The sequence below is a fragment of the Notothenia coriiceps genome, unplaced genomic scaffold, assembly GCF_000735185.1.
Source record: "Notothenia coriiceps isolate Sejong01 unplaced genomic scaffold, NC01 NC01_scaffold00026225, whole genome shotgun sequence".
Classification (NCBI taxonomy): Eukaryota; Metazoa; Chordata; class Actinopteri; order Perciformes; family Nototheniidae; genus Notothenia; species Notothenia coriiceps.
This window is the reverse complement of record NW_011358926.1, coordinates 281,256-293,165: the sequence shown is the minus strand read 5'-3', so window position 1 is coordinate 293,165 and position 11,910 is coordinate 281,256. Positions and strand designations below refer to the sequence as shown.

The 11,910-nt window shown below is 38.3% G+C and overlaps 1 protein-coding gene and 1 long non-coding RNA gene across 2 annotated transcripts; one reads left to right on the top strand and one right to left on the bottom strand.

Moving 5' to 3' along the window:
- The first annotated feature begins 2,399 nt into the window (after positions 1–2,399).
- On the top strand, positions 2,400–10,380 carry LOC104956649 (max-interacting protein 1). The gene is made up of 6 exons (XM_010784166.1): positions 2,400–2,774; positions 3,832–3,934; positions 4,192–4,221; positions 5,499–5,613; positions 7,473–7,644; positions 8,141–10,380. The coding sequence occupies exons 1-6, from the start codon at positions 2,546–2,548 to the stop codon at positions 8,302–8,304; spliced, it is 813 nt and encodes a 270-aa protein (XP_010782468.1). The 5' UTR covers positions 2,400–2,545; the 3' UTR covers positions 8,305–10,380.
- A 1-nt stretch (position 10,381) lies between these two features.
- Positions 10,382–11,559, bottom strand: LOC104956648 (uncharacterized). The gene is made up of 2 exons (XR_799575.1): positions 11,407–11,559; positions 10,382–11,004 (listed from the first exon to the last, which is right to left on the bottom strand). It is a non-coding gene; the product is annotated as an uncharacterized lncRNA (long non-coding RNA).
- Positions 11,560–11,910: the final 351 nt, after the last annotated feature.

Sequence of the window (11,910 nt, the reverse complement as noted above, 5' to 3'; positions counted from 1 at the left end):
GAGATTACTACGAGAAGATGAGATAAAAAAAAAGTATTAGGTTTATTTGAACATGACCAAATAAATAAAAAAACAAAACATTTGATTTTGAAGTAAAACATAGCTACTTATGCTGAACATAAAGATTGACGGTTAAAAGGAATACATTGCTGGATGGAATGAGTTAATTTAGTTTCCTCTAATCATGGGAATGACAGACAGGCTTTTAAAAATAACCTTTGTTTCTCTCTTTCCTATTATCTAAAATGCATGACTACTGTCCGGCACCAAACTTGTTATCTGAACAATCCCTTTAAATGTGGCGATAACAAAGCTTAGCGCTGAGCTCCTGACAGTGCTAAGGAGCAGCTGACACACGTCTGGCCTGCCGGAGTGTCCTTCTGCTGTGACCTCAGGGCAAAGTGCACCCATTGTTTCCAAACAACAGGGGACGGCTGCAGCACAATGCTTAATCTGAGCTCATCTTGTAGACCACCAGCACGTGAGAGGAGAGCATCAGCAGGATAGATAGCACCTGATGAAAAATATATATTCCATTTCAACAAAATCCCAAATGCTTACTATTCCCTGCTGTTTGGCACATTCTTTCATAACACACACACACAGCAGCATCGTGTGACTTTGCCTTCTCTGTGACAGCCGAGCCACCGGTGTAATCCTCAGGCTTTTCAGATTACTCCAGTTGGGGTCACATTCTACACCAACCTACAGTGGGTCAGTTTTCCATGCCGGCGCTATCAGCGTGCAGCTCGTACAGTCGGTCAGCTGCACACATCCTCTCTGCACAGAGGAGCTTTTCCCTGCTGAACTCTCTGCCCATGTCACACTATCTTTTTCTGTCCCTTTGAGCAAATGGGCAGCAAAAGATAGGATGATATTGGATATTACAGTTGTATTGGCATTTCGGAAAGATGCTCTAGTAACAAGAGACTTAAAGTAGTAAAATGCATACTAGAAGAGAAAGTATTCCAAAAATAGTCCTGTATTTGTTGGTTTTAGACGTCTTTTAGGGCTTCATGATTATTACAAAGTAATGAATTGCGCTTATTTTTGACTAATATTGCAAGTGCAATACATTTTGTATTGTAATATCAGAGGCAATAACCGTTTTGGAACATTATTCACATTATAATTGAAAAATATATTGAAATGTTCCTGGTATGACTTTTAAGAGGATCTCTACCAAAAAAAAGATTGTTCTTAGATTACCCAGACTTCTCTGTTTACCAAAATACTCAATTCAGAATGAAATTATCACATATTTAGCATTTAGGAAATATTGCTCCTACTGGGATTTGTATATTGCACGTCTCTATATTGAGATTTCTATCAAATTTAGATTTTTTTTTATGCAGTCCTAACACCTTTGAATCAGAATTTGAGCATGCTTTTTCACTACAGACTTTCTGTTTCAGACCAGGACTGTCTGTGAGTGTCAGGCCTTGCCAGGCAGCTGAAATAGACTCCATGGGAGGGTGTGCTCTCTCACAGGCGTCCGTTACAGGCCACATCTGCAGCGGGCCAGCCATCTGCACCCATTGTCTGAGAGGCACAACACAGCCCTGCACGCATGGCTAGCCTCGTAAAGGCAGGCCCTTTCCACTCTGTCCTCCTCCTTCCCTCAGCGTGTGGGGAAGAAATGACTTCTTAATAAGTCAAAAGGGACAGCAGGAGTAGAAAATCAAGCTAGGAGTAAACCAAATGTCATGGTTCGTTTTGCAAAGGACAGGTAACTTAAAAGATCAGTAAAGTATGGTCGCTTTAACTATGAATTATGTTGTCCACTGAATCCGCACCTGCTTAGTCTGACATTAACCATAATCTCACTGGTTTACTTTCTTGTATCGCCATTTATTGTTGTAGAATTGAAAGAATATATTCAAATCCAACCTGATAAAATGTGAAAACAAAGTGGTCTACTCTACTAAAAAGACAGGGGAAAACAATGGGATTATCAAAGTCCAAATAACCTCAAACTACCTCATACATTTTATTAATGTATTGCATTCACACTATGGGTAAAACACCCCTTCATTTGGGATACAGTGAGCAAGCAAATTGCCTTAAAGTAGCATTTAATAGACTAACCATTTATCTTTGATATACTATCCATATACTGATACATCCTCATACTGTATATGGCCATGTGGTCTAAATGCTTTTCACTTTCAAACAACTATGCTCACATACATTCAGACAAAACAGTGTGCATATTGATAGCAGCTTAAATTTGTAAAACATATCCAGATGATGTTAAATGAAATAAAGAAGTGTTGAAGAGCAGGCATTATGTGTGTTATTTGTTATTCTCCTAGTGTATTGATAATGAGGATGTATTATGGCACAGTTAACAATGAATGCAATGTGAATGCGTTAGTGGGAGGGATTATCCACCAAGTAGGGCAAGTGGTTGAGGCTGAAGACTGCAATTCCATCGAGCCTATTTCATTTCAGTCCGCCGCTCAGAGCACAGACGGGACAAGGAGAGCAATTCAGCGCTGCTTTTTTGTCCAAGTCCCCCCCACAAAAAAAGCCTAAAGTGAAAATGGTAAAGTACATGCGACAGCACAGCGAGCTGAAACTCGAAGAGGTTCTGTCGGAGTCTGATGAGTCCATGGACCAGCAGGATTTTGGAGAATTGTCCGACTATTCTTTCAGCGACGTTTTATACTCCAAATGTTCCGCAATGGACCAAATCGGCACTTTCATGAAGAACGTGCAAGTGCTGCTCGATGCAGCAAATTACATAGAAAATGTCGAGAAGAACAACGGAAGTAAGTAAACACGGGCAGCAGGGGATATTAACACGTAATGCGCCGAGCAGACAACAAAAGAGGCGAAGGCGACAAAAGACGCGCAGCGGACAGATGAGCTGGCCCGGCAGCAGCCAATGATAGTTCACCTGCTACTGATAAACTGTAGTGGAATCGACCGTATACACGAAATATCCACAGTCGAAAATAAGTTGAAAATTGCCTACATAAATTCAGGAAATTGCATCTCCAGAGACTGATTTGATTGCAAGCCTTAAGCCAAATTATCTTCTGCTCCCTTTAAAACTGGTTATCTGCAGAGGCTTCATCGAACAAGCACGATCATTCATTATTAAAGATCTGAAGGCTTGCATAAGGGCACATTTTAGGTGAATTCAAGCAGCCTATTAGCCTATATTTTGTTCTAGTTTTATTTTTATATGAGACTTGTAATTCTCTATTTAATCTTTTATATCGGTTCGACTGCAGCTCAATTCACGCTTATCCCATGCATTGAGATAGCCGATCGGATCAAAGTTAAATATTGAATCCAAGGTCCATATTTCATATAAAACCAGCGATTTAGAGTTTATTTCCTCAACATTTCCAATTCAAGAACCTCCTATCATTTACAGGAGCAGCTGCTGCTTCCTTGTATGTGTTGTTCACATGGTTTCCACATGGAACAAATTGTAAAGTTGTCATTGGTCCGCACACATGTTCCCAGCACGAGAGTCACGGCAGACAGCCAATCACAGCCAGGTTCACGTCTGACGTCGGATGTTACTGGGAAGGAGGGTTCAAGGGAACTGTATGCATTTTTGAGAACAGGAAGAAAACTAGAATATAAATGTGTCTTGACATGTGGCTGTATTGATATTAGCATTTTTAAGAAGGGTTGTGAGTTTTAATTATTTAAGTAAATCCTTGGATGTTTTGCCACATATTTAAATGTAATTTAGAATTCAGGTCGCATCAAGTGTTCAAGTCTAAACCATCGTGAAGCCTTTTACTTCTATCACATTTGTTAAAAATATGTAAAATGTATTTTAATAAAATGTTTATTTTTCATCACCAGAATGTGAGCATGGTTATGCTTCAACATACCCGGACACCGAGACTGCACATCAACAGAAACAGCGTAAATTCAAGAACAGGAAGTTGGACAATATACACAATAGGTAAGTTAAAGTGTTGAAAAATATCCCTCAAAATAAATATATTCCAAATTATTACAATGTGTCCTGTGTGTACAGAATTGTCATTAGTAAGCTATTTTTTAACATTAAATGATAAGTATGGTGTATAGCAATATGTACTCCACTATTATTTTACATCACTATTGGGGATAGGTTTTTAAATATAGATTTACATATGTTGTATTTTGCATCATTAGGACTTGTCTAACAGTTTTTTTACATGTTTATAATTTCAATAGGTCAGCACACAATGAACTGGAAAAAAATAGGTGAGTAAAACTACAGTGAAAATATTATTTATATGCATGTTTAAAACACTCACTTGAGAGGTCAAGATTACTCTAAGGGAACATGGACAAGAGCACAATGAATATGAAATGTAGGCACTGTGGGTAATCATTTAAGATTTCTATGACCATTTACTTAAATATCTTCAGCATTTTAACTGCTTTAGCAAATGGATGTTCACAGGGAGTCTATCTAAAGAGCCTGCTGCCTCAAAATGGAGCTTCAAGCTGATAAACCAAAAGCGTACTACATTCTTTCAGCTTTGCATATCTTGGTGCATACCATTTTCAAACGAGATGCACTGCAGGCCTATAAATCATCTTATTATCACCATAGAACTCACAAGAAAGGCATCTTTATCACCATTGGTGTATGATTGCAGAAATCATTTTGCATGGCAAATAAAAGGATGATGTAATGCAGCAGCAGCAGCTGACATTTCCCCAGTCAGCAAATGGGAACCGTCTGTTTACAGGCTCCTTCCTGAGAGAGTCTCATGCGCAAATCTAACAGTAGCTTGCTTCTATCGCCCCAGAATGAGGAAGCCTCTGCTTGAGCTAGACATAAATGTCAGAACACGTTTATCCTTACAATCCCAGGTAATCTCCAAAAGCACACCAAGTGTGTGTGAATCTTGGTTTGAGCGATGCACTGAGTTATTAGAAAAATGGCATCTTCAAATGCAAGGCTTATTTCATATCAGGCTATTTTAGACAACAAAATGGTTGCCAATGCAGAGAGAAGAGATGACATCATAACTTGACCTACATTTTACTCACTTATCTGAAAGGACAGCGAGTGTCCTCCGCCAGTTACTGCATTTGGTCAGACCACAGGCCCAGAGGCCTTGGTGGATCAGAATCAGTATTGAGCTGACCTCAGCAGTTTTACAATCTGGGGCCAGACCGATCTATACGGTTTTACAAAGGAGTATGATAACTAACTAGAAAAATGGATAAAGAAATAAATCAAATGCTTGAATATCATGATTATTACATTGCTCATGACAGATGTATAATGTTATTATAATTAGAATCGATCCAATCCAATAGGGATTTGCCTCAACCATTACAACACTAATCAAATTGGATAAGAGGGATATATTATAATCTGACTTAATCCGGATCAGTGCAGAGGAAAATAATATATTAGTCTGGAAATTCATCTCGCTGTCTGCATAATTGCTTCACAATGCATATTACTCCATGCACGCTGTCTGTTAAGAGAAATGACCCGTCTTGATTGTCTCCCCCAACAGACGAGCACATCTCCGCCTGTGTTTGGAGAGGTTGAAGTCCCTCATCCCTCTGGGGCCAGACTGCAGTCGGCACACCACACTAGGACTGCTTAACAAGGCCCAAGTACACATCAAGGTGAGGTGCCCATGCTACCATCATCGGATAAAGGGCTACATTCTGTCAATTTCTGTGCTCAAAGGTAATGACTTAAACATATTTAAATACTGCTTCCACTATTTCACCCACATGGTAATGGTTGGTAATACCAGTTAGGGAAAGTATGAGTAGCAACCTAAAAGTCCTGAGGCTGAATTCAACAAGAGACTAAAGCAGCTAAATTGAATTGAGCCAATTTATTTCTTTGCTTTTTCTTTTGTGACTCAAAATGCCATCATCTATTCTAACATAATAGATTTTTACGCTCACACCTTTCACTCACATATATTGAATTAAGAGATATCTAGCTGTTCCCTTGAGTAAAACAATGTTTGATGTCATATTGACAGCAAATATAGATCAGAGGTACAACAGAAGATGACTTTGACCTAGCACCCATTCGATTTTTATCTGGGACCCAATCTAATCCATAGTGATGGTTTACAAAAGGCTGACCAGTCAATATACTGATCCTGTTTTTATTTTTACAACAAAATTCTATGTTAGTCTCTTACAGTAGCTCTCACCCTAGGTGGCCCTAGGAGTATGTCTGAACTGCAAATATGATTCTGTGGCATTAAAGCATCCAAGACTCAACACTTTGACCCCCTGGTGGATGCAGTCTAAGCCAGATCAGATATTTTTGGGGAAAAATCTGATTTTCTCAAGCTATGTCTGGGCAGACTCCAGTAATGGGATACAGTAGGGATGACTGTGGGCTACAATATGAATGCAATCCTCACAAAAATCTGTGATTTTATTACAGCAGGGGAAATGGATTGAGTACCTACTATATATTGTCAACTGTTGACTTTGGACCTGCCTGTTTGAAGTCCAAGAAATGTGGTCCCTGAAAGCTGCTGTGTTTTATGTTTGGAACCAGAGGATGTGTAGGACAGTAAAAGGGTAGAAAAGGTGCAGACAGCATTTTCTTACAAGGAAGTTAAGTTGTGGGAAACGTACTATCCTTTTTACGCTATGCCTTCAAGCAAATATAATCCTTATGCAACAGTCCTTTGGAGAATCAAGTAGAAAAATTAACCATGCCTGGAAACTCATACAATACAGCACGTTACTGTGCAAAACTATAACACAGTATGTCTTATTTTGTTAAATGTATCAAAGTTGAGAAATCTCCACAAAGCTCTAAGGCACACTCTTAACCAATTAAAAGGCCTAATACAGGATGTTGTTGCTTCTTTTTGGAATAATCAGCAGAACAGTGGCCTTAAAAATGTTTTTCCTACAGCAGTAAATATTGCATACATAATTTGAGTAATTATTAATATGCTACTGCAGCGGAAATACATTATAAGATGTGATGATTGGGATGAAATGATTAAATGACTGAGGTTCAAAGTTCACCTTCAGGGCTTTGGTTTTATATTAACTTTTCACACATAGTTAAGTGTGCCATTTGTGATTGTCGTTTGAGGCATTTATACAGGCTTTATTTAGAATTGCTATTAAATAACACACTGATTCTATCGTCATATTTAACTTGAATCCAATGGACACACCATCTACTCATCTAGAATCCACCGAGCAACGTGCTGTCCTTATGCGTTAAATATTTCATTAGAAGGCACAGGGGGGCGTCACATTTGATGGTAGCTACAACTAAATATTAACGTCACATCACTGCACCCGAGACGAGTTCACCATCCTCTCATGCATATAGTATATTAATTATAAGGAACATCTAGAGAAGTGCGTCCATCACGGTTTGATTGAATTGCTAAGTAATGAATGTAAACACTAAATGTGCCAGGTTGGTTCTGATTACCTTTACATCAAAACGAAATCATTAACTGTTTTGCATTTTCCTTTTTCTTCAGAAACTTGAAGAGACAGACCGGAGGAGTTTGCACCAGCTGGAGAACTTGGAGAGGGAGCAGAGGCACCTGCAGAGGCAACTCTCCCAGCTTCAGCCTCATGGAGACTGGGAGAGGGTCCGTAAAGACAGCCTGGGCTCCCGCATGGACTTTGACCGCTCAGAGTCTGACAGAGGTTAGTTTCTGATTAAGATTGGTTACCCAGGGGCAAGCTTTGTAATCTAGGACAGCACAATTCATCTATTTTAAATATGCATTTTATATGACAGTTAAGTGTATTCGATGGCCTCTACTGTAACCTAAAATATTTAGGGCTAATATATATTTTTTCCATATAGCAAAGAATATTGCAGAGAAAGTAATAATGTTAGTTTTTCTCTAAATAATGCAGCCTTAATTTGTATTGGAGGATTTGCAGGAATGGAGAACAACATGGAAGGGAAGGCAGTGATCTTAATGTGAAAGTGCAATACAAATATTTTGGCACTAAAACCAATTAATAATCAAAAAATAAATAATCCTGACCTCAATATGACTCCTAATGGGCATAAATATAATGTTTGTGCATCCCTACTTTAGAATATAATTATGGTTTGTCACCATATTCACTCAATTACAAATATGTGTCCTTGCATGATTCAGAAAATTAATCTGTTCTTTTTTTTCTGCAGAAGAAATTGAAGTTGATGTTGAAAGCACTGAGTTCTCCCATGGAGAAATGGACAGTGTGAGCACCAGTGGGGCGAGCGACCTGGATGACCACAGCAGCCGGCAGAGCACGGCCAGTGACGAGGGCTACTCCACCTGCAGTCTAAAACTGGCTTTCTCTGCTTAAAGCACCAGCCTATATGTTCACATCAGCTGCAGTCTTTTATGGCTTTCACCTTTCAAAGTACCAGCCAAAAGCTCCACACTTTTCTGCAGTTTAGGTTAGCTGTCATCAGAAGAACAACCCGTCTCAATCCCACTTATACCTGACAAATCCAACATCTACACCCAATGAACCAGCCTTAAGGTCAACTCAGTCTAAACGCTGAAAACGTCTCCTTCCAAAATACCTGTTAGAGGTGCTCTTCTACATCTGTCTGAAACATTTAACACAATCGCCTCAAATGTAATTTCGTAAGCTTATAATACAGTATCCTTAGTTTAAGACTGGCCCCTCGCCTGAATGTCCCTTAACCAATTACCAGCTTCAAATGAACCATACCTGCACGACCCATTACCCGTACCAGTGTCCACCACTGAAGAGGAAGCTCTACCTTTAGCCAAGATGACCCTCTCAAACCAGCAAAAAAACTAAAACCCCAATACCAGCTAGAAGTTCACCATTGGGAACATTTGCTCCATTTGCCTTGTAAAAACATTGCCCCTATTGTAAGGATAATATATCCAGACAGAACTTCTTGTCAGTGTACAAGCCAGTGGCAGGGGCTACGATGTCTGCATTCCAAAATGTTTATAACACTACTATAACCTCTGCTTTAGGAGCCACAACCACCACTGATCCATGTGGCGTCCCCCTTTTTTGACTGAAATGCAGTCGTATTCAAACTGGTGGTGTAGTCCACTTTTGTTATTCTAATTTATTTTTACATTATAGTATGATTATAGTATTTATTTTTGGTATATTTAAATTTGACTTTAGCTAAGTCTTGGTGTTGCTTGAATGTTTAATGTCTTTTTTTTTTTTTTTTATGTTTACCAAATTACATGACGTAAATGATTAACCCCTACAGAAGCAAACGCAGTGCTAAAGGTTAAATGCATTGCTCAAGGTTTTGTCTTCTTTTACACTTTGCACAAATTCTCTTGTATTTAGACAGAAATAAGCTATCCCACAATTGTCCAAGCACAAGGCTTAAAGCATATATTTTCATCATATATTAAATGTTGGCTGTGATTAGCACACTCTGTCCGTCCAACACCAAATTGCAGTTTGCTTGTTTTTCACTGACTCCAGTAGTATCAGTTTTAATATTCAGCAGTAAAAATGATTGTAATTGATTTAAAAAAGCTATGGGGCATGTGTATTGAATGTAGCTTGTCTAATCATGTTATGTGCTTTGGTTTGACAAGTCTTTACAAATATCTGTAGCATGAACTACAAACACTACAGGACACTAATTTTGGTTCATACTTCAATGTTTAATACCGTTCCTTTTTTTGTATTCTAGCAGAAAACGATCACATACTTAACATTTGGAGATTTCACATTAATAAGTCAATGTCTATTTGACATACTATTGCACTGCTGACCTGTTAGAATCCATGAAACCAAATAAGGCATTTCAATATGACCATTTATCTGCATTTGTTTTGGTCCAAGTCCTAAGGAGATCACCACCAAATTGTGTCTTAACATGGGTATTGCACAAAGTTCCTTGTTCCAGGTCTTTTTCCTCCCCAACCAGTTTGGGAAACTATCAAATGCACTATGAAAAAGACTGTTGTTAAGGATATGTCAAAGCACATCCCAGAATGTTTTCTCCCGTGTTTAATCAGCCATCCAAGGTGACTTTTTGCAAAACATGCTGCTGGTCCCCTGCTAGTACGATGTTACAGACCCTGAATACTGTCCCTGGAATCGTAATAAACCTCTACCACCCAGACATAAATCTGTGTTGTCTTTTCTTTTATTGGTAAGCCTACCATAAATGCTCAAATCATCATTAGATAAGTCACGTATACAATTAGACAAGTCTGTAATAAATGCTCTCAATAAAGCCCCCTGAACTAACAAAAAAGAACACGTGACATAAATGGGAAGAGTGGTTGAATAAACAGCTGCAACATGCTTCCCATGTCATTAATAATGGTGCGTGTCTTTACTGCCACCTACAGGACCCGACAGAGCCACAATAAATATATCATTTTAAAATTGAGGTAAATGACGTGGAAGCCGTTATTTAAAAAAAACTGAAAACAAAACAATGTTTATTGGACTGTTATATACAGAGAAATTAAAAACGTAAATTCAGAGATGTCAAATCAACATCATTATTGAAGTGTATACCCCCACCCCACAATGGGTCAGTGTTCAAAATACAGCTTCAAATGTACAACAAAACAAATCTGCAGGTGTATATTTATTCTCGTTTTAGCAGGTATTTGGCCTCAGTGGAACCTGAACACAAACAACAAACTACAAGGTTGATCTAAAACACCACTTCCTGTTCTTACACAACAGGGGACTTTGTTCCAGTGCTGTGAAAATCTGGGATTTTTCTGTTGTACTTTGTAATATATAAGAAAACTACATCAATATTTCAAACATGGTGTGCAAGCAATTCCTTTCAAAGCTTTCTTTACCTGGGAAATGAGACTTGTATAAACACAATGGAAAGCACTGATACAGGAAGTATACAGTGGATCAGTATATACAGAATATATCAGGTCATTGTGGCATTAGATGTCTAACATTATATTTTGCTGTGTCACTGTACTGTGTCATTGGCTTGTCTGCAATACCACATGTTCCAACTCCCACCTTTCCAGAGACGCTTTCTGGAGATGCAAATATGCTTCGCTTGACCTAGAAAAAACAAAAATTGACAATGTTAATTATTAAATATATAAATGGCTTAGTGTCCATTATTACTATATACATTTACAATCCTCTCAGCCATTCATGGACAGTGTTAAAATTAGTTTCAAGTTTCTAGCCCTCCAGTACTGTACAACGGTGCAGTATGCAATGCAGAGTGATGGACAAAATGTGGTATTAATTATAAATATTTATTTAAAGAAATCTATGAAACTTTATGAATGTACACTTTTACTCTTCTTTGATTGTTTGAACTAAAGTTCTTAATGTCTTGCTAGAAAGCAAAAGATAGGAGACTGGTACACTACAACCTCACCCACTGTGTTTTATCAGTGCACCATGGATTTCCCAGCACTCAAATAAAGATATCTGACGAAGAAAAAAACAAACCTGTCCTTTCTTGTTCTTTGAGTAGGCTTTGTTGTTGAAATTCTGCCACTTTGACTTTTGTTCCTCCCTCTCTGTCTCCAATTCCTTCATCCTCAGAACCTTTTTCTGGGCTTTTTTCTTCTTATACTCTCTCTGATCTGCTATCTGTTCTTTCCTAGAAAGACAAACAAGGAGAAGAGAAACATTTGACATTGAGTCCATGAGGAACAAATGCAATACCAAAAACATAACAAAAACAGCCTTAATGAAACCATGGTTTATACTGAACTATTTAATATCAACTGAAACTCTGCTGAATCCATTACAAATATTTGTTAAACCATACATAGTAGAGGTATCATGCATTCATCTTGTATTTGAAGAAACAAGACGAAGCCGGGTCTTGGAAGAGTTTGTTTTTATGTCTATATAAAGAAAAACATACAATCATCTGTGCAATAACATTGAAATGATAAGCGACCTCCTTCAAATGTACCCGTGTCATTGAAAGGCAATACAAGAGGC

Bases quoted from the DNA above. Each gene is read 5' to 3' on its own strand.
- LOC104956649 (XM_010784166.1), top strand. From the start codon at position 2,546: ATGGTAAAGTACATGCGACAGCACAGCGAGCTGAAACTCGAAGAGGTT. The intron at 2,775-3,831 runs GTAAGTAAACAC...TTTCATCACCAG, and splicing joins TGTCGAGAAGAACAACGGAA to AATGTGAGCATGGTTATGCT. The intron at 5,614-7,472 runs GTGAGGTGCCCA...CTTTTTCTTCAG, and splicing joins AGGCCCAAGTACACATCAAG to AAACTTGAAGAGACAGACCG.